The 22,015-nt window shown below is 42.1% G+C and overlaps 1 protein-coding gene across 1 annotated transcript; it reads right to left on the bottom strand.

Moving 5' to 3' along the window:
• Window positions 1-17,472: 17,472 nt before the first annotated feature.
• Window positions 17,473-20,766, bottom strand: pou3f1 (POU class 3 homeobox 1). Its single transcript, XM_017693899.2, has one exon. It carries the CDS (start codon window positions 20,692-20,694, stop codon window positions 19,555-19,557), a length of 1,140 nt encoding a protein of 379 aa, XP_017549388.1. The 5' UTR covers window positions 20,695-20,766; the 3' UTR covers window positions 17,473-19,554.
• Between the last annotated feature and the right edge of the window lie 1,249 nt (window positions 20,767-22,015).

Here is a 22,015-nt window from a genome sequence, read left to right on the forward strand (position 1 = left end):
CTGCTCTTTCAAAAGGCCATGTCACTTTTCTGTGATTGGTCCCTTTTGGGCTTTCCTGGCCTTTTACAGCCTAGTGGAAAGAGGGAACACAGGAGGATGTTGAAAAGCCGTTCATCTGTTGATTGTGGCAGGATTGATGGATAGAGGAGGAGGAGGGGTGATGGAGAACAGGTGGGTAGTCGGATGACAGGAGTTCGCTGGACTGGCCTAAACAAGTGCAATGGGGCGGGCATCGATAGCCACGTCAGAGCTGAGTTATAGTGCTGGTGCTCCAGCACAGTGGGCGGTTAGGCCGCCACTATGATGGATGGAGCCCTGTTGGGGACCTCCTCACTCTGCCTTGCTGTCTAGGAATGACACGTGGGAGGCAGGGCTATGTCTGGATCTCCAAGAGCAGTTCTATGTGAAACAGCTGCTAGGACTGGGCTTTGCTACAGGAGCTGGCTGAGAAAGTCCAACAGTAAGCACTTATACCAATTACAATAACTACCATTAGCATCAGTAGCACTGCATAATCAGACAGCAGTGTATAAAAGCAACTCTGAGGGCACAGTGATGAATTTTTGTCTAATCCCTGTGGAGGATATATTTGTGATCATTAATTGCTAATTGATAGACAATAGTTCATATTTTATGCTGTATCTCCTGAACCTAGACCAAGTACTCTCCAGTCCAATTTCTGTTGTCAGACGACCTCCATTCGATGGCCCTTTTGAAGCCCACTTGAAGAGCTCTCTGAGAGCACAAACGCTGGCCCCAAGTCAAGCCCCTCTGGTGTGTTAGCAGGGCTGGGTGGTTGAAAGCGCCTTTAGCCTACCTCCTCCACAATCTGTTTTTCCTGGGAGGCACACACAGTCCCCCAGAGAGGACCCACGGATAACCTGGCTGCCGTCTTATCCTAACCTTCAAACACTGAGCCAGACTGAGGGAGCCAGTGCCACGGCAACAAAGGCACATGTGAGGAAGAAGGGCCCTTAGAAGCAAAAGCTCACTAATTGACGGCTTGAGGGAGTGGGAGCGACGGAGAGAGAGAGAGAGAGAGAGAGAGAGAGAGAAAGAGAGAGGGGCAGAGAACGTGAAAGCAGCCAACCCACCCCCACAAAACTTTTCCTCCTGGCACACGCACATTTAAAATGCCTGCTGTCTTTTTCAGAGTGTATTTGTTCCATCCCCAAATAAGTAGACTCTGTATGCTTTTGAAGCATGTTTTACTCAGCTAGCCTAGTTCCTCTCCACTGGACCCGGTTGTCAGCTTAACCTGCTACACAAACAGTGGTGCACTGTCAGTCACTCATTCACTCTAACCCTCCGACCTAAGTCATATGCATGCTCAGCATACAGCCATTTAGCCACAGACTAAGTGACACAGGGCCTAGGGCCACAATTTAATTGCTGTGTTCAAACGTTCCAAAGAAGTGCCAAAACAATTAATCCCGTTAGTCAAGGCACACTGTCCTCTATTTGCTGAAGCATGGTTGGTGCTCTGCCCCACTGGATTGTGGGTGAGGTGCTGTGTGGTGGTGTCAGAGGGGACACATGATGCTTCTTGCTCAGGGGCTGGATGGCACACTTATGCTTATGTAGTCTGTTGCCTGCAGTTGAAGGTTTCTGTTCCAAAACACATTAAAGACCACTTTCAAGATTTTATTTGTTCATGAAATACATTACTGGGAGTGGGTTTTACACACACAAGAAATACTTGTGCAATATCATAAATAATACCACCTAAGTAATAAAAATGTGTTTTCTCTTATATACCAGAGATTATTCTTTTATCCAGATGTATAAGATTTTGCAATATTACACTTCATTTGCTTTCTGTCACAGAGTACAACACTGTTCTTATACTATTCACAACATGCTTGTATTGTCTGTGTGCTTACATTAGAGCAGTTAACTAATTACATCCTTAGAAATGATCATTATGGTGCTTAATAGGCTTGAATAGAATTACATTATATTACAAATCTTTCTCTATGATTTTGTCCTCAGGATTTATACCAACTGAGTAACTTGATAAAAAGTCTGTGTGTTGGTGTAAATGAAAGGCAGGAGTGATTCTCCTTCAGAATATCTCATTCATTTTGCTTCTGTCCAAATCTGTCATGTTAATACTTTAAATGGATTTTGCTTTCCTGTGTCTGTGAAGATGATTGTGGTTCTTACCTCCATTCTTAAAAATCTACATATTCTTCGAAGTTCCTTTACTGAAACGAACAATTGTATTTAAAACCACAAATGCTCAAAGAACTATTTGAGTGTGTAATTGATTCTTTGAATGGCAAAAAATTTTCTTCTCTATGATGGAGAATCTGCTGCATATGGTCATTAAAGAACCTTCCTTTTATCCAGCACCAAAACGGGTTCTGAGGTTTTTACAGACAAGACAAAAAAACAATACTGAACCCTTTTTGCTAAGTGTCTTCTATAAAATATACAGAAGAAAATAACCCCAGGTTATATCAATCCTGTGCAAACAGACATGTTGCTACCGTATCCTGGCAGTTTTCGTGGTTGGTTCCTGAGCATGACACTCGAGAATGTGTTAACTGTGATCCAAATCATACATACCACCTCAAGGGTACCACACCACACATTAAATATTAAAACTTTTAATGGTTGTCTGTAATTTCCTTAATGACAATGCTAATGACATTACAGTTAGCAAAGACAGTAGGCTAGGAAGATGGCTTGGGTAAGAGAAATTGTGATAAATGTTTGAGCATGTTTCTACTTGTGAGGAGCAGAGGTTATCATCCATGGAACTACCAACTGTGCATAAATCCAACAGATTCTCTAATCTCTATACAAAGACCTTTTATCCCATGTGAATCAGTCATAAAAAATGACATAACCTCTCTGTGGTAACATTACTTTTCAGGCATGCAGTACTGTGCAGGCTTTAGGAATCTGAGAAATCATGTATAGCCATTTGACTGTCAGAAAGTGTTCATTTGCTGAAAAAAACAAAAACAAAATTAAAATAAATACAAATGAAAAATACAAATAATGTATTTACAAATGTATCATTAGAAAAGTCCAGCATTTACAGATCCCATTCAATACCTAGTTTATCAGGTGCTGGTGATTGTATTTAATTAATCCATGCAATGGCTGGAAGGCAACAAGAAGTCAGGAACCAAACTTGTGCTTTTAAAACTGTTCTTCCAACATTTGAACCCTTTTTTCATATCGAAAACATTTTTCTTAATGTTTACTTTATTTATCTTTATGTTAATTTTTACTGGCAAAACCACACTTAAATAAATACATTTAAACTATTTTCTTGGCTGCTAAAGTTGTTCATTACTGTATATCTGGAAAATGAATGTTGTCTGAATAGTATGAAATGAGCTCTCAACACAAGTGCACATACACAGCAGGACGCTTTGGGGTGCTGACATCTGGCCAATGTGTTATCAGCCTAATAAAAAACATTAGCTTTTAACACCATCATCAGCTTTACTGTTACAATATCTGTTAGTGGTGCTTCTATACATACTGAAATATGCTGCATTTTATCGGACGTAGATGAGTCAGATACTTTTCTTAAATGGCTCTTCACAGTAAAGCCCCGTTCCAAGTGCTTGGCCTTCTCACCTCTGACACCGTCTGCCTCCCACACTCCTCCTGGTCTTAGACTCTGTGCTGTGGACTTTGAGTGAGATTAGGAGCATTAATTAGGAGAGATTAGGGGAGAAAGTGACTGTCACAAACACACACACACACACAGCTCAGAGAGGGACGCAGCTCCCGCTGACCTTTGTTCTGATTTAAAAATCAAACGAGTGGCAGCAGTGGGCCAGGGGAGTTGTGGGCATGGGGGCGTGTGGATGACCTCTGACCCTCGGGGGCGTGCTGAGGGGGAACAGCGGGCCTGTGGCCCTGAATGTCAGCCCCCTGGGCGGCAGACACTGCAGGCCCTGTAATGATTTATGGGGCAGGAGTGCCATCGATGGCTGCTCAGCCCTGGGGAGGGACCTAAATGGTAGTTCTGACACCACTGAACGTAGAGGTTAAAGGTGATCAATAACAAGGCTGGTGAAGAGAGTGAGAGAGAGATGGAAGAAGGGAGGGAGAGTGGGAGGGAGGGAGGACGAGGCTTGGTGTTTTTTAATTGCTGTGCTCATTATTGGCCTCTTTGTGTCTGCTCTCTTCTTTTGTGCATCAGTAAGTCGGGAGCGGAGCATGGCCCCTTTCGCAGGGTGAAAAGGTGGTGGAGTAGGTGCTGGGTAGTGGTCGGTCACATCTGTTTGCATTTCGCTACTTCTTTGTGCTTTTGCTGTCCATATTCTCCCCTCTGTTACCTCAACAGCTAGAAATGTGGTGTGTATCTGTACATATGTTGTTGGGCCCAGACCACGTTTTTTTTATTTTTTTTTATTCTGTGCTATTTACTTGGAGCACTGACAGACAGAATATCATCACTGTTATAAGAAAACTTTATTTCTGAAATGGCAACTTTACAAAAGAAAATTTGTCTTAATTTTAATAAAAGTTAAACTAGCAAGATTTTATCCTATGCAATGTGTCAGCTGGTGTGGTTATATTTGTTGTTTTAAATTAAAAAAAATTGAGGAGACATTGCTTATTACAAATGCTACATTAATTGAACACCACACATAGCACCGATTATTGTTGAATTAAAGGGAAACTCCTACCAAAATGAAATATGTAAACATTTCTGCATCTCTTGTAAACAGGCCTTCTTGCCTGTTGTGTACAGCAGTAGTCTCTAGAGTGGGATTTTCTTGTTTAAAGACTAAGAAAACTCTTCCTAAAGATATATCTCGAAGGTGGAAGAAACTTTTGAAAAAGTACAAGCAGTTCAGGAAGGATGCTTGAGGATGGGCTGTTTGATTTTTTTTTTATTAGCTAAATGCAGAAGGAAACCAGATATTTGACCTAGGACTATATATATATATATATATATGCATGATGGGTATTGTAGCGAGAGGGCATCAATAGATGAAAAAATAAGAAGATTACAAAATGATGAATTCTGTCAAACCGATGACGCAGATGAATGCAGTACTGTATATTGCATTATGTGACAATTTGGGATATAGTAAATGCTAGTTTTAGGCCAGAATGCCTCTTTAATCTACTACTAGATGTTCAATGAATTCAAACTTTAAAGCCAGTCATGTGTTTTTCTTCTTTTGAACAACTAATTTGACAGTGTACACGGCTGACAGTAATATGGCACATAATTCCGAAAAATAACAGATTCAAACAGAAAGAAGTTGAATACATTCTGTAACCCACTAAAACAGTTCACTTCTTAAAAATGACTTTTTTCTTTTTATGATTTTATGATTTTGACCCATGATCTTCATGATCAGTTCAGTTCTTGAATATTCCGTTCACCTTTTTTCTACTGTCCTTCAGCCTATCTGTCTGCGTTCCACTCTTTTTGTCTCTGAGTCTCTCAGTATGTTTGAGGAGGGTAAGTGTCCCCCCCACCCCACACACATTCTCTCCATCCCCACACCCATTCACTCCCACCCCCTGTGTCTATGAGGAGCTCTCAGAAGTGAGCTGATTAAGATTAAGACTGGGCTGCTTTCCCTAATCACATCTCCGCATCTAAATCATCTGTGTACATTTCTAATTACGCAGTCGCGCGCCACGTCCTTGAGCTCAGCGGCAGGTCTCCATTTCATCTCGCGCCGTCTCTCTCTCTCCATCTCTCTCCCTCCTTCTCTTCCTTCGTTTCATCTTTCTTATTTATTTCTTTTTTGTTGTTGTTGTTATTTTGGCTGTTGTGAGTTGAAGGGCTCATTTACACTTGTCTCTTCTCTCCAGTGACAGTATAGCAGAGGGCAGGGCAGGCAGCCCAGGCTCCAACCAACTCACACACAGAGATCACAGAGACTGAGTAGATCACTTTTGCATGTGAAATGTCTTGTTCGAGACACGTGAGAGGGAAGGGTTTTTTTTTGCTATGTGCACTCACCCAATTCTCTGAGCTGCTATCGGTGAATGCATATTACATATAGTTAGCAATATCTGAATTATGGTATCGGCAGATACTTGTTTCAAGAAAAATGGACAACATCAAACTGATGCTTAATAATGCTGGGACACTGTGATAATATGCCTGCAATTTATTCATTTTATTGCATTTGCCCATTTCTTCAGAATGATAATACCAGTGAAGCTAATTCCTGTTTTTATGTTTCACACATGTGTGTGAATTGGCATCAGCATCAGCACTGACAGATATGTGCATGATAAACAGGATATCAGCATCAGCCCAGAATTCCCATATCAGTGCATCCCTTCACACAGGCACAATAAATTCAATGAGTACTGCAACAAACTCTATGCACAAAGCAATATACAGTGCAGGAGCCCATACTCAGTATGCTTATATGACAGAACTGTAGAAGTCATATGATATGTGTCTTGCAATAGAGGATGCGATGCTTATGGAGATACATGAAAAGTCTGCTGTTCATAATGTCTTTTTTGAGCATGCCTCACTTCCTTGAACTGGAAGTTGTTTTGTGTCCCTTAAGCTACGAGATATCGATCATCTGCAATGATATGCTTTAGATGAGTAAGTACTAGGAGGGACTTCAGAAGTTGGGATCATTTGATTAAATACATTGAAATATCATAGACTAAACTAAAACCACATATTTCACTTCTTTACATTTGTGAATTCTGGGAACCACTAGTTTTTAATTTGAGGTGCATATAGATTGTGAAAATGATAAATACCATACTTTTGTGACATTGATTGAAAGGCCCTGAATATATCTGAACACACATGACCTTCCCATTGTCTAGCAGTTTTCCTTCAGAGGCTATGGCAATTTTTTATTTTCCTTTCTTTATTCCAGAGTCAACCTTGTGATTTAAGTCTTGAAAGAGCAGTCCCCCAGGCTGACCATGATACAAAGGCAAGGTTTGAAGGTGAAGTACTGGGCAGCCTATAGCATTGACTTCACATTACCTTTAAGATGTAGGCCTTCTGGGTGAGCTATTAACTCTGCAACCTTGAGCCATCTTCCTGGAAGAGTCCTTCAATACTAGAGAATGGTGGAAGAGAGATGAGAGAGCAGGCCGTGCACAAAAACCCACAGTAATGACAGAAAACCAAACAAAAGATGGGCAACAGAAATGTCACAAGAAAGCAGGAAGGTTTTTTGCAGGTTCATCTACTAAACAGAGGTGCAAATTCCCCTTCTGTGGCAGAACATGATGTCTCCAAATGTATTCATTTGATCTGTTACATCAGTACCTTAGCTGAGTCAATATGACTCTATGTATCTCAGTTGCAGCAATGAGAGAGATTTTCTTGATTTTCCAAATCAAGGTTTAATGGTTCCTGACTTGTACAGTTCCATTGGTATAGAACATTTAGATCATGTGGAGGTCTTTTAAACACTAAAAAAAAAGTCACATGAATATGTCTAACTTAGAAAAATGTGAAAGGTGAACTGAAAGGTTCTTTAGACAACACAATTGTGTCTAAGAAACATTTTTTACACCTTTATAATTAATAATACGGGGAAAATGCAGCATTTGGTTTTATCTATTTTGCACTTTTATTTATATTTTGGGCCTAGAGCGCATTTATATATTTGAGCATGTTACCCAGGTTTCTATAGTGCTTGATTGCCTGGTACAAGTACGCAAGGTGGAATGAGTCTAGCGGTACACAAGAACTGAGGTTTCAAGATGACTTCATTGAGTGTCATCTTTTGTCATTTTGACATATTTTTAGACTATAAGGTGATGAGTCCTACCTACCAAAAACAAAAGCCAGAAGCAGAGGAAGGCTAGGGGAATGTTCCAAACCTGCACTTATAACCTCTATATTTAGGCCTACACCTTAGCACCTACTTGAAGGAGAAACCATATACCTACAGTGCCTGTATCATAAATAACACAGCATTCTCCCCCTTCCTGTTCTCTTCTGAAGCTTTTCATATGGTAAATAGCTGATCACTGTGTGGCCACATTGTTGCCTATCTTTCATGTAGCTCTGAGGGGAAACCTTGAGGTGTGGAAAAGAAAGAATTTTTGATGAAAAATAAAAAAAAAATCTCTTCCTTCTCCTGCAACCCTCACTGTGCCCTTCGCTGTTGGGGTCAGGTATTTACTACATAAATGAGGGAGACAGAGGTTGAGCCAGTAGGTGTGAGAGAAGCAGGAAAAGACCTGAAGACAGAGAGAGCTTACCCACCTGGTGATAACACTGTTAATGGGAAACCAGCCTGTCTTCCTAAACCTCTCTCTAACTCTATAACCACCTAACCTAAGTCTTAAAGTAAGATACAGTCATAACATGTTCACTTTCATACTGACCTTATGAGTTATCACACATGTGCCACCTCCACATGCACCTTAAAACTTTTGTATGGCCACCATAAAAAAAAAAAGTCTAAGCAAACCATTATAGACCATTTCCAAGAGCTTCCTTTTTTCTATATGTTGTTGGTAATGGATTTTACACATGACACACAGATTAATTATCAGAGCTATATTATGATTAATATCAACTTTATTAGAGTGATAAAATGTGCTTTCCATTATACAATATCTCTTATTCCTTTCAAAAACACGTTATATCTGTAACGTGCGGACAGAATAGCAGACGCTCGCAGGTAAAACGTTATGAGGTTTAATACCAGAGGTAATCAGGGAAATCCAAAGAGGAAGAAAACACAAATTGTAGTTAAAGTTCAGTCCGAATTCACAACACAAAACAGTCCAGACAGGCAAAAGTACACTAGGGCTAAGCACAAAGCAGAGAGACCACTCAGTAATTGCATCAAACATCCATCCATCCATCCATCCATCCATCCATCCATCCATCCATCCATCCATCCATCCATCCATCCATCCATTCATCCATCCATTTTCTAAGCCGCTTCTCCGTCAGGGTCGCTGGAGCCTATCCCAGTGGACATCGGGCAGAAGGCAGGATACACCCTGGACAGGTAGCCAGTCCATCGCAGGGCAGACAGACAGACACAGACAGTCACTCACAGTCAGGGGCAATTCAGCATGTCCAAACAGCCTGGCTACATGTCTTTGGACTGTGGGAGGAAACCGGAGAACCCGGAGGAAACCCACGCAGACACGGGGAGAACATGCAAACTCCACACAGAGAGGAATACCTCGCAAAGATTCTCACTAAAGTCCCAGCTTATATAGGTTGGGACTAAAGTTTGTCAGGTACAAGTGATCAGTACTTAGGCGACTGGGAACGGGGGAAGATCACGTGATCCCCCGAGCACTCTGGGAAATGAAGTCCGATTCCGCCGTTGACTGCGTGGCAATATCCAAATGGTTACAAATGGACAAACACATTTTGGAATGAAACTCTTAATATGTAACAGACTTTCTATCATGGAGAAGGAACATTTTACCACGCAGAGCACTATTTATGCATTCAAATGGTTCTTTGAGTGTACACGATTCTACATATATCTATTGCCTTTAATAAAAACACTTGAAGAACCATTTAAGGTTGTACATTCTGTGTTGAAAAGTTTATAAGACTCATGCTCATCCAACATTTCTTCTAAAATCAAGAATGGTAACACTCAGTTTGTCTTCTCTTTAGCTGCAGTAACAGCATCCACTCTTCTGGGAGAGCTTTACGCTACATGTTGGAACATTGCTGTTTGGATTTGATTGCATTTAGCCTCAAGAACATGAGTAAAATCAGGTACTGATGTGGGATGATCCCACTCCAATTCATCCCAAATATATTGGATGTAGCGCCATCATTTCAGAGAATGCAATTCCACTGCTCCACAGCCCAAAACTTGGGGGTACCCCTTTGGCTGACACTTGCAAATGGGCATGCTGACCTTAAAACTTAGAGGTGTCTGGATATTTTTGGATATATGTAGTGTATGAAGCAATGTAGTCAGTCTTGATGCTGGATATTGTTGCTGAGGATCATTGCTGTATGGTGAGCTGAGTAATTACCTTAAACTGCTCCCTTGACTTTGAATGCTTTCTGAATCTGTTATGATTATTGATGGGCTGAAGATATTGTCATTGTACTGGAAGGTTAAAAGGCATCCTGAAGAGTTAAGTGCCATATGGTGAATACAATAATCATGAGTAGAAATTCAGCAAAGCATTGTGTACTGGGTCTAATGATTAAATCCATAATCCAGCTAATGGAGTGCTCCAGTGTGGTGCTACCAAGATATAAATCTAAATGCTCTAGAATTCTATCTTGTCTGTACTGCCAGATTAATTCATGCTTGATTTTAAAGCAACTGACTACTGATTTTGGGATAGGCCTGAATCTGAATGATTGTGTTTGTAGCTGTTTTGAATATAGTTTTCATTTGGACATTTTTCACTTTGCTGTTTTTCCAGTGTTTTCAAATATATGTTGTAGCACGTTTACACAACTCACCATACAAGACGATTTAAATGGCCAGGGTCCACTGGTGGGCTCAAAAGTTTACTAAACACTTCCATAATCTACTTCCATAATCTAAGAATAACTCAGTCAGTTTGCATTGAAGTCCCCGTAGTTATTGAACAATAAGACTTAGTATGTAATAAGCCTGGGATTTTATGGGGTTAATGCATATTTTTATGAATAATCCTACGTATAACAATAACAAAATCTTGCAAATTTGACTATTGTCACGATTGGACCCTCCCAGTCTTGTCCATGTGCTCCTGTTGTGTTTACTTCCCAGTCCTGTCCATGTGCTTCTATTTTGGTTTTCAGTCCTGCTCTCTTGTTTCATGACTCCACCCCTGATTGTCTCCACCTGATTTCCACCTGTACCTTGTCTTCCCTCTGATATATAAGGCCCTTGTTTGCTCTGGTCTGTGTTGTTTGTTGTTTGGGATGTTGTTTTTCTTCCGGCCCTGTTTGAGTACCTGTTTATTTATATTGTCTGTCCCTCCTGCTCTATGTATTGGTCACTTGAACCTGGACTGTCTCGACCATGACCCTGGATTTGCCCTTAATAAAAGTCACTTATCTCAGCACACACGTCCGCCTCCTCGCTCCCCACCGTTACAACTATACAGTAGTTAGTATGTACATTTTTTAGGTAATGACATGTCTGTAACATGCCAAGAGTGCTCACTTACTGATGCTGAGCTTTTGTGAACATATCCACTTCTGAGGAGATTGTTCACCGCCATCTGTTAAAAGAAGTTGGTAACATTGAGATAAATAATTGGCTCATCACATTGATTTATCAGCATACTCATGTTTTAGAGGGAATGTTTGGTGTTTGTAAAGTAGTTCATTAAGTTCCTTTTTTAGTTATGTTTGCTATATACTATGTGATGAATTTGAAAGAGTTAATAAAGATGCATTACAATAGTTTCCTTTAAAGATTGTGTTTTTGTAGTTAGTGGGTAAAAGTACTCTCCTAAAAAAAGGTAAAAGTTGCATATTCTGAACTCTTTTCAAAGTGTATCATGGACTGAACAGAAATGTATTTCTGTATTCTGATACATATTCCCAGTACTTACATCCCATTACTTCCCAACCCTGATAAGAATGCAGCATATTTCTGACACAGACTGTATAATTAGAATATATCTTTATATTAAACATATTTCCTGCATTAATCACATTGGACACACAGATGTGTTACAAAGAACACAATACATGCTGCTTTCAATGCATATGTTAGGAGAGTGTATAATGCCCCAGCTACTGGATGCTCCTCAGGCTGCTGTGGCCTAACACAGTCTCCAGAGCCAGGAGTTATTACAGCGTATTCACAGCAGGAGATTCGCATGGTAAGATCTGCTACTGAGGGGTTTTACACTGTGTTGCTGTGCTGTATTTCACCAGGCTTCTCAGCATCACCGCACACGCTTAAAGAAAGAAGTTTAAAAATAGCAATAAATGCATTATTCAGGCATAATTACCAGCATTGTTGTAGTGTTTGTAATGCCATTAATAACAGCCCGTGCCCAAATAATGCGCTTAATGTTATTTATCTGTTGGCAGATAGATGTGGCTAATCCTCATTCATTTGCTGTGGATCAATGCAAATCCGCTAGCGTGAGCGAAATCCCACCTCCCCTTGAGCCCGTGGCTTCTAATGTATTTTCCCACCATTAACCAGCTATAATCCCTGCTAATCATCGCTAATCCACATCTCCTGTGTTTGATGATACTCTCCTGATGAAGGAGGCGGTGTCGGGGCTCAAACGCTCGAGTGCAGCACAGACTGTGGCTGTGCAGACGTTGGCAGGAGCTGGCCATGGATAATGTGGCGAGGAGGGAGAGCTAAAGCAACCAACCTCCTGCTTTTCAGGCAAGCCTGATAGTACTGGCTTCCTCTGAACGGCTCTCCCTGTGGCTGAGTGTAATTATGCATAGATAACCAATCTGCAGTTATCACACTTGCACATCTGCTTTATGCTTTCCATGGAGAATCAATGAGCCATCCCATGCTCTGTTGTTCACCTTTTCATCTTTATTATGTCCATACACTCTCCCATAAGGCGTTCTATATTAACCTTAGACTTGTCCTTTTGCAGCCGTGGTAAGCTCGCTGAAACATTAAAGCAAGCTGGAGTAATAGCACTGTGTTTTTTCTCACTGCAGTTATATTATTTATGCAGTGTCTGATCTGGTGTCAGTGTAAGAGTACTTCTAATTGCTTTAGATGTGTAGGTATACTCTCAGAATAAAAGGAACGAAACTGTCACTGGGGCAGTACACCTCTTGTCACTGAGGTGGTACCCTCAAGGGTATTTGGATATTTTCTAAGTTGTACCGACTCCACATACCCCATTTCAAGTCCAGGCTTTTTATTTTATTGTTCTGTTATAAAACAATAGGTTATGAAAAGCTACAAACTTGTACTTTTTTCACTGGGAAAAACCTCTTTAAGGTACATTAAAAAACACTGTACCATAAAACCTCTGTTTTGTGTTTGAGGGTATATTTACACTGCTGTAAGAATGTATATAATGAAGAAATGTAGATGTAAATTCTAATTAATTCAGTTTGCATTGTGGTCAAGTAAAAGCACTGTGATGGTTCTGTTTAGGGGTCAGTGAAAGTATTTTTCTTGCTCTATATGTGTTATATTTTATGGCAGATTTTTAAGGAGACAGTGTTGCAAGAAATTGTGAGTTTTAAGAACCTATGTTAGGAACAATAGATGCAATGTCCTCTAGTAAGTGTTGTATAATTTATTTCTACACAAATACTATTCAATTTACAGTGCAGTCAGTAAGACTGGGGCTACTAAAGATGTGGCAGATTTGGCCAGTGAGAAATTTTGATTTGGCCCACCAGAAAGTTAAACTGTTAGAAATAAAGGTGTACAGTTTTCATTTACCAAGGTACAAACAATGGAAATGTTCCTTCAAAGGTACAACAGTGGTTTTAAGGTCCAGTTGTATATCTTAAATAAGATTTTACCAGGTATTTGTATCTTTTCATAACATAATGTTTCAAAACAGAACAATTAAATTAACAGCCTGGAGACAAGATGGGGTGCATGAAGTCAATACAACTTAGAAAAAATAATCTTAATGGATTATGGTACAATTATGTTCCCTACTAAAGTACTGAGATTCCTTTAAATATACCTTGTGCCTTTTTTCTGAGAGTGTACCGTAAACCCATACTCTCATCAGACAACAAATATATATATCCAACAAAACATTTGGGCGCTCCTGGGTAAACCACTGGGATTTGTTATTTTGTCTTTGTAGTCTCTAGAGCACTGGAGATGGAACTATGGCTATAGGGGTTAATGTGATGAATGTCAGCTTTAATTCTAGGTGATTCACTATAGGTATTGTATAAGTCATACTTAATTCATGGAATCAAACTTTTTTTACATACAGTTTACATATTACAAGTTGTTTGTTGGCCAGCTGTGCATCATTGCATCATTAGTTTGTGCACAGAGAGGTTGTCTCATGACAACCTAGGAAAAGTGAATGAAAGCCAAGGGCTGAAAAATCAGAATAAATCACTCAGAGATGTGGTTCAAACAGTGTTTATCTCACATGTTTAGAACATTTGTTACACACTTCTGAGCTTAGCAAACAGCCTGCCAGACCACACAAGACCAGAGTAGAAAATGAGTGGTTACTTGCAAATATGAAGAAAAACAAGGCTGTAAACACAGGTCAACCACAGACTAACTTAAGAGAGGAACACCAGCCTTAGGTTTATCACAAGTCAGTAGTAAACCTCAAAAGCAGAAAGTCCAGTTCTGATGACTACTGAGGACAAATGGCTGAAGACTAATCTCCTCCCAGATTGATGGATTGAGTAAAGTGTGGAAAACTGCCTTTCTTTTATGCTCTTTTGTTCTAGCCCACCTTTGAGTTTGAAAATCTTCTGTGGTAGAAGTTTCTAGTACGTGCTGCTTTTTTGCCCTTCAGGTCAAGAAAACTAGGCTCTAAATCCCATATTCCCTGCTCTTTTGCACGTCTGTAAAGGCTCAACTTGGGTTCTGCTGTCCAGCATCCTGCTCTCCTGCTGCGTGTGCATGCTGTGAGGAAACCTGTCAGGTAATTGTGGGCTTTCATGCAAATAGCACAGCACAGCAGTGGCTTGTCTCATCCACTCTTGAGGTAATTGGCAAATGAATATAAGAGGCTGACTGTGTCCCTCTAGTACTCGTCCCTCCTCTAACTGGCTCAGCAGCAGGGTTAACCTGCCGTTTGTTTGCTCACTGTGCCATTTCACAGTTCAAAACTAACAGACGAACTCAGTCTTCCTTAATTGTAACAATAGGGCATGTTCATGTTTCCACAAAAAAAAAAAAAAAAAAGATTGTTGTAACCATCTTTCCCGTCACAGTGTATTTCTTTCCTGTGTGAACAATTTGTTGAAACAACAAGGAAATGTTGAGGGTTAAAATGTCTTTAAAATCTTTTTTTTTTTAACTTACATATTTACTATGCCTTTTACATGTGTTTAGTATTAATGCTATATGATTATAATATATGAAATTGAATACAGATATGAATAATGTGTCACAATTGGCCCCTCCCAGTCCTGTCCATGTGCTGGTGTTGTGTTTACATCCCAGTCCTGCCCATGCGCTTTATTTTGGTTTTCAGTCCTGCCCTCTTGTTTCGTGACTCCATCCCTGATTGTCTCCACCTGTGTTTCCCCCTTCCCTGGTTTACCCTCATGTATTTAAGCCCTGTGTTTTCCCCTGTCTGGTTGCAAGTCTTTGTTTGAATTGTAGTTTGTTTGTGCTGTTTGATATACGTTTGCTGGATGGTTTGTTATTTTGTTTGCTGTTCGTTCCTCTGGCCTTCATGCTCTCTTTATCCTGTGTTTCTTTTTCATTATGTCTGTCCCTCCTGCTCTCCGTATTGGATACCTGAACTTGGACTGGCTTGAGCATGACCCTGGATTTGCCCAGAATAAAGCTTGCTTATCACAGCGTATGCGTCTGCCTCCTCGCTCCCCACCGTTACATAATGTTTATTTCAGGTTATAATTATGAAATTATTGGTGCCTTTTACCTTGAATGCTGTTTTATTCCTTTCCTTTATTTGTTCTTTCTATTTTCTTTCTTGTTTGCTCTAAAATTGAATTGAATAACATCAGAATTTGAGCAACAAAAATAGAAATATGTCAAAGTGTGTGTGTGTGTGTGTGTGTGTGAGAGAGAGAGAACTGCTTATGCTTCACCTGTATTGGCCGTTAGGGGGCGCTGAAGACTCGCCGTTCCTCTTTAGATCTACGTGGGATTTCTGACTCCTCTGACACTCACGTTTGGAAGTAGAAATGTGACTGGTTTTAAAAATAAACATACACGTTAATAATTTTGAAAGTTTCATTAAGTGTTAAACTCTCCGATTTAGTTTATCAGCGCTGCTGGAAGAACAGTTAACAACGAGATGGTCAAGTTAAATCTGTCGTTGCGTCCGATGCTGGACGCCGGCGGAGTTTCTGTACTTTAAGATAACATGTTTTAAGTGTGTTGTGTATGATATCCTCATATCTGATCAATCACAGAAACAGCATGAAAACACACTCTTATATAGCAATGAACAGTCACTTTTACAAATGTTTGCAGTAAAATGTGATCCGGCGTTTATATAAACTGGTCGCAGCTCCCGCTCATGTGTTTGGTCTTATGTAAAGATGTTCTCTGACTGTGTCCGCTGTAGCTTTCGCTCTGATGAAGTGGTGATAAGGGTGTATGTTATGTTTGTGGTGTTGATAGTTCTGCAGGCCAAAGTCACACACCTGTACTACCACATCATTCAGCATCACCAGGTTTTACCTGAAGCGAAAAACCCGAAACCCTCTTTAACCCACATGACTGCGGTGTTCAAACAATCCTGCATGTAGAACTGCGCTTGCTGTGAAACGCTTTTTGTTCAGCTCGCCGCGATTAAAACCACAGAAATATTAACGCTGATTAAATCACATCATTTAACTCCATGTGTTTTTACTTTTTGATAAATACATATAGACACTTTTTAATTCAGTCGTTTCTCTGCTGCTGGTGTGAGAGGATGGTCTGAGTTTCCGTCAGATACTACTACAACTCATCATCATCATCATCATCATCATCATCAGCAGCAGCAGCAGCAGCAGCAGCAGCAGCAGCAGCAGCAGCAGCAGCAGCAGCAGCATCATAAAATGAAAAATCCGGGACCACGTCCTAATATTCGAAACAAATAAATGTATGTGAGCCCAAGTTCAACTATACTGACCAAAAACATGTGAGAATGTCCAAAACCCAAAGTCCAGTCTCGCGCACTAAGAGTTTAAGTGTTTTTGGGGAATCAGTATAAAATCGCACTGTCACAGACCTTTTGAACAGACTCTTGTCATTTACACGCTTTTTCACAAACGGCTTAAATGCAAATCGGTCTAGAATAATTAATAATAATTATTATTATGTATTGTTATTATTTAAGGGAAGGTGGCGAGCAGGAAAACCGTTAATATTGAAATACAGAAGTGTGTTTTGTTGTCTTTTATTAATGCTATTTTCTCATATTTTACATCTATAATTGAACATCAACACCCTGTACCACACAAATTACACTGTAAATGATAATAATCTCACACTTCACTCTCTTTTAATAGTTAATAAACAATATTTGTACGTAAATGTTGAGAAATGGTAATTTACTTTAAGATAACATGTCTGTATAAAATATTAACTGGGGTTGTGTTAGATTTCTGCCTAAGAAGAAAATGAAGTGGACGTGTATTTATATACTGTAGAAATGAGATATTAATTAGATGTGAGATAAAATGTTGACCTGAGCGAGTGAAGTTGTTTATTAGAGCGAGAGATGTACAAGAAACTACTTGGAATTAAACTCCTACAGGCACTGAAAACACACTGGGTCTGATCAATAATAATAATAATTATTATTATAATTATAATAATTATTATTATTATTGTAGATTTTGTTACCTTGTCAAGAAGACAAATAGATAAGCAGGGCAGAGAGAAAGAGCGAGACAGTTTGTGTTTAAAAAAGACAGAAGGCAAGTACCTGTATATACGTTTTATGTAAGTAATAAAATATTACTATAACATAAATATAAATGTGACTTTGCAGTCTACATTTCGCAATCAACATACAACCAAATGTAGTAAACAAAACATTTGTAATCCACTGCAACATAATTAACAGAGCCCAACGAAAAAAGCTCCAAACACATTTAAGAAATAAATATATAGATATATAAACGGTCAAATTCTTAAATGAAATATTAAAATATCTTCTTGGAATTAGTAAGTGTACAAAACTGCTCGGAGGAAACAAGAAAAGAAAAAGGAAAACCCAAAAAACAAACTCAGAACAAATACATATGTTTACATATTGGACATATTTACATATTGGAAATAATCATGACAACTATTTATTTAAAATCTTTTCATTTTTTTCATTTTTTTTCTGGAAAAAAGTTGTATATCCACACCGTTTCAAATGACAGGATTGCAAAAAGAAAAGAAAAGAAAGGAAAAAAATGAACACCTGCTCCAAGCTGCTCACTCACAGATGAGAAAAGACACGAAACGCACGAGTCAGTCAGGATCCCTCGGTTTATGTGCTGCTCTCAGACAGATTAAAGACAGAACAAGAGGAAAGAAGAAAGAAACAGAAATAGTCCCGCAGCAGCAGCTGATTTTCTCCCCACAATATCTCCCTTTATCCGGTGGGTGTGAGTCAGGAGCACAGTGGGACAGTAAGGGGCTCAGTAGAGAGTGGTGGTCCACAGTGGGCTGTAGAGGAGTGGAGCTGGACAGGCGCTGGGATTTTACCTGAGATTGAGCACTTCTGTACTTTAGCCCTCTCACCCTCAGCACGCTTTACACTAGGGAGATAAACCTACGCAGGGGAGACAGAGCTCCAGCACTGGGAACATTTATGGAGAATGTAAACAAGAAGACGAAGTAGAAGAAGTAGAAGAAGAAGTAGTAGAAGAAGTAGAAGAAGAAGAAGAAGAAGAAGAAGAAGAAGAAGAAGAAGAAGACATTTCTTTCAGCTTGCCTTTAAAACCAGCACGCTTTCCCCCAGCATGGACACACTAAAGTAGCCACATTACAGTAACGCCAGAATAAGTGCTCATGAAAACAAGAGAACAAGAAAAGAAAGAAGAAAAGCAGAAACAAACGTCAAAATAAGAAGCTCGTGCGCGTGTAATGGCTGTGTGCTGTACTTTAGGCCCATGGCTGTGCAGGGTGTGCTGTACGGAGACAGAAAGCTCGTGCTCCACTTCTCCGTATCATGGCTCAGTGGCTCGGACACAAAACTGCTCGAGCTTTTGTTTCCTCGAAGGACAAACCAAAGCACAGAGTGGCAGCACAGTCTGCAGAGAAGAATCAGCACCTACAGTGTCCAATTCACTCTTACAGCGTTTCCATTGTGGCTGATGGAAACACGGCAGGTGCTCGTTCAACACTGGAGACTTTGCTGTTTGCAGAATATTGAACACAACATTTTCACTAAAAAGCAAACCCTGAAAAGATCCCACATCCCAGACTGAAAAGAAACAGCAGAGGAGGAGCAGTGTGAGAGATGAGCTGAACAAGGCTGGATGGATCCTGCACCAGCACCATTAACCGCTATTAATGGTGGTCGTGTAGGGTCCATCCAGTCCCTGTTCATCTACGTGAGACTAACGTTAGCCACGCGCGCGCACGCGGTCTCGTTTGTGGAGCAGGGGCTCCCTTTAAGCGGCGCTAAAATAAGCCATTTTTTAAATTTATTTCTCTCCACAATGCACCCCCCAAAAACAAACTAGTCAGGAATAGAATGAAACCAGCTGTTTGAAACCAGCTATACATGAGACTATTTCACTCTTTCTGCTGTGCCTGCGTCACCGTGACCGGCTCACTCACACCAAAACTCTTTCCACCCAACTTTTGCTGTAAAGCGAGTACGCGTTGCCTCTCGGGATAAACAAATACGCAACGAAACAGAGATGAAACACAGACAAATCCTTTTAGTCCCTTTCTATTCGCTGCTTCTGCTGCGGTGGTCTCTTTATCTCTCTCTGTCACTCTCTCTCTCTCAGTCTTTTTTTGGAAGTGAGCGCATGGAGCAGTCAGTCAGTCGGTCAGTCGGTCACGGGACGGGACTCTGCAGTGTGTGGTGCAGCGGGGGTGTCTCGGCCTGCGCGTAAACGTCCTCCATGCTGGGGTGTGGGACCCCCACGGGCGTCATCCTCTTCTCCTTCTGCCTGCGGTTGCAGAACCACACGCGCACCACCTCCTTCTCCAGCTGCAGCGTGCCGGCCAGCGTGCTGATCTCGTGCGCCGAGGGCTTGGGGCACTTGAGGAAGTGGTTCTCCAGCGCGCCCTTCACGCCCACCTCGATGCTCGTGCGCTTCTTGCGCTTGCGGCCCTGCGCCGCGATCTTGTCCAGGTTGGTGGGGCTGCCGCTGTTCGAGTCCGTCTCCTCCAGCCACTTGTTCAGCAGCGGCTTGAGCTTGCACATGTTCTTGAAGCTCAGCTGCAGCGCCTCGAAGCGGCAGATGGTGGTCTGCGAGAACACGTTGCCGTAGAGCGTTCCAAGCGCGAGGCCCACGTCCGCCTGCGTGAAGCCCAGCTTGATGCGCCGCTGCTTGAACTGCTTGGCGAACTGCTCGAGGTCGTCCGAGCTTGGCGCGTCTTCGTCCGAGTGCAGCTCGTGCTGCTGCTGCTGCTGGTGGCCGTAGGGCGCGTGCGGCGATGCTTCGAGAGCGCCTTCGCTTCCTGCTCCTCCTCCCGTACCTCCGCCTCCGCCGCCTCCTCCGCCCGCGTCCTCGTGCAGCGGCGCGCTGAGCATGCCGTAGCCCGTCTGCGAGTAGAGCAGCGGCTGGTGCGCGCCCGTGCCCGGTGACAGAGGGGGCAGGTGGTGCGCTGTGGTCGCCGCCCATGTAGCGCCGTGGTGGTGCTGGTGATTCTGATGAGGGTGGTGGTGATGGTGGTGATGCTGCGGGTGGTGGGCGCCCTGGCTCGGCTGGTGCGCGATGTGCGCGCGCTGGTACACGGCTGCTGGCAGATCCTCGCAGGCGCTCTTGTGCTCCGCCTGGCCGCTCCAGTCGGGCGCGGCGGACCTGGGCAGCCACTGGTGGTGCGTGAGCCCTTGCAGGTAGTCGTGGTGCATCATTTTCTGCACTTCGCGGTACGTGGTGCCCTGGTGCATGCGGTCCGGGTCTGGGTGCATGAGCGGGGTGGAGGACAGCGCGTTAGTCCGCGGAATGTACTGTGCCGTCGTGGCCATAGCTGCTAACGCTGTGAACAGAGCTGCTGCTACAAATGCTGCTGCTGCTCGCACTTGCGGGGAAACACTGACGGCCGCTCGTAAGGCGCAGATGGGCTTTAGAGCGAGGGAAGGCGACGACCTGTCGAGGGAGGGGCGAGGGGCAGGAGGACACGCCCCTGGACAGCGCTGGTTGGTCGATGCACGCGACGAGCCTCCAGTGATTCCCTCCGGTCTGAGTCAGTGATCGCACTCACTCGCTATTGGCCGCTCTCTCTGTCTCTCTCTCTCTTTCTCTCTCACTTTCTTCTCCTTTCCTTTTTACCAAATGAGTCTTCGTGGGTTGTTTTGCACCTAAACCACGTGGGGGAGTGCCGTCCTCTTCACTAGTGTGGAACACAAGCCCCCTATCCCCCTCCCCTTTCTTTAAATTAGTGTGGTTAGTAACTGTACCCCCTTCCTCTTCAAGTACATCACAACTCTAACATGTTCCACAAACCACCCACCACACCACGGCACTGGACTTTATTAGCGCGCAGTAGTTTTATTGTAAAGACTACAACGCCACATAAAGACTGTCCATCACGGGCAGACATGAATGGACCCAGTAAACTCAGGTTCACTCACTGACAGCGAGTAACATTACACAGTTATTCTGAAATGGACCCCCGGCGTTTTCACTGGATTTTCTACACATGTTCTACTCTACAGTCTGTCAAGTGTGATTTGTTTTTCCCACGTCCCGCCACATTTTGATGCCACTTCTACAGACTTTTCTCGGCACTGTTCAGAATAAATGTGATATCTATTTGTTTGACTTTTTTTGTCGTTCGTCTCTGAATTTCTCCACGTTTGAATTTGGACTTCCACCGGTTACTCGAGCGCAGAGAGCTCTGCCTATTTCCATACAATTTTCCTTCAATGCATTTTTTTTCTTTTCTCCCCCCCACCCCCTCAACCCCTCTCCTCTCTTTCTCTAAACAGCAACTTGGAGAAATCCTGCGTTTCTCCCTCCTGGCTTCTCCTCGCGCTGCTTTCCCCGGCTGATCTGATTATTTTTCCCTTCACGTTTTGTCCCAATAGCAAATTACCAATTCTATGAATTGCAAAGCAGCCTCGGAGACGCTGAGGGCTGGAGAGGGGGGAGATGCCAAGATTGAAAGGGATCTTTGCAAACACAATCACGTTCTTAAATGGAAATGTGGGGCTTTAAACAAATCTTACATCTCTCCTGTTTCAGTCGTGTAAAAGTCTGCAATCAGGCGCGCGCTCCTTCCAACAACCGCAGCTGTTTACAGGACTTAGTTTTTTTCTCTCCTTCTCTGTTTTGGGTGTCAGTCCT

This window comes from Pygocentrus nattereri, chromosome 3, assembly GCF_015220715.1.
Source record: "Pygocentrus nattereri isolate fPygNat1 chromosome 3, fPygNat1.pri, whole genome shotgun sequence".
NCBI classification, from domain to species: Eukaryota; Metazoa; Chordata; class Actinopteri; order Characiformes; family Serrasalmidae; genus Pygocentrus; species Pygocentrus nattereri.

Bases quoted from the DNA above. Each gene is read 5' to 3' on its own strand.
- pou3f1 (XM_017693899.2), bottom strand. From the start codon at position 20,694: ATGGCCACGACGGCACAGTACATTCCGCGGACTAACGCGCTGTCCTCC.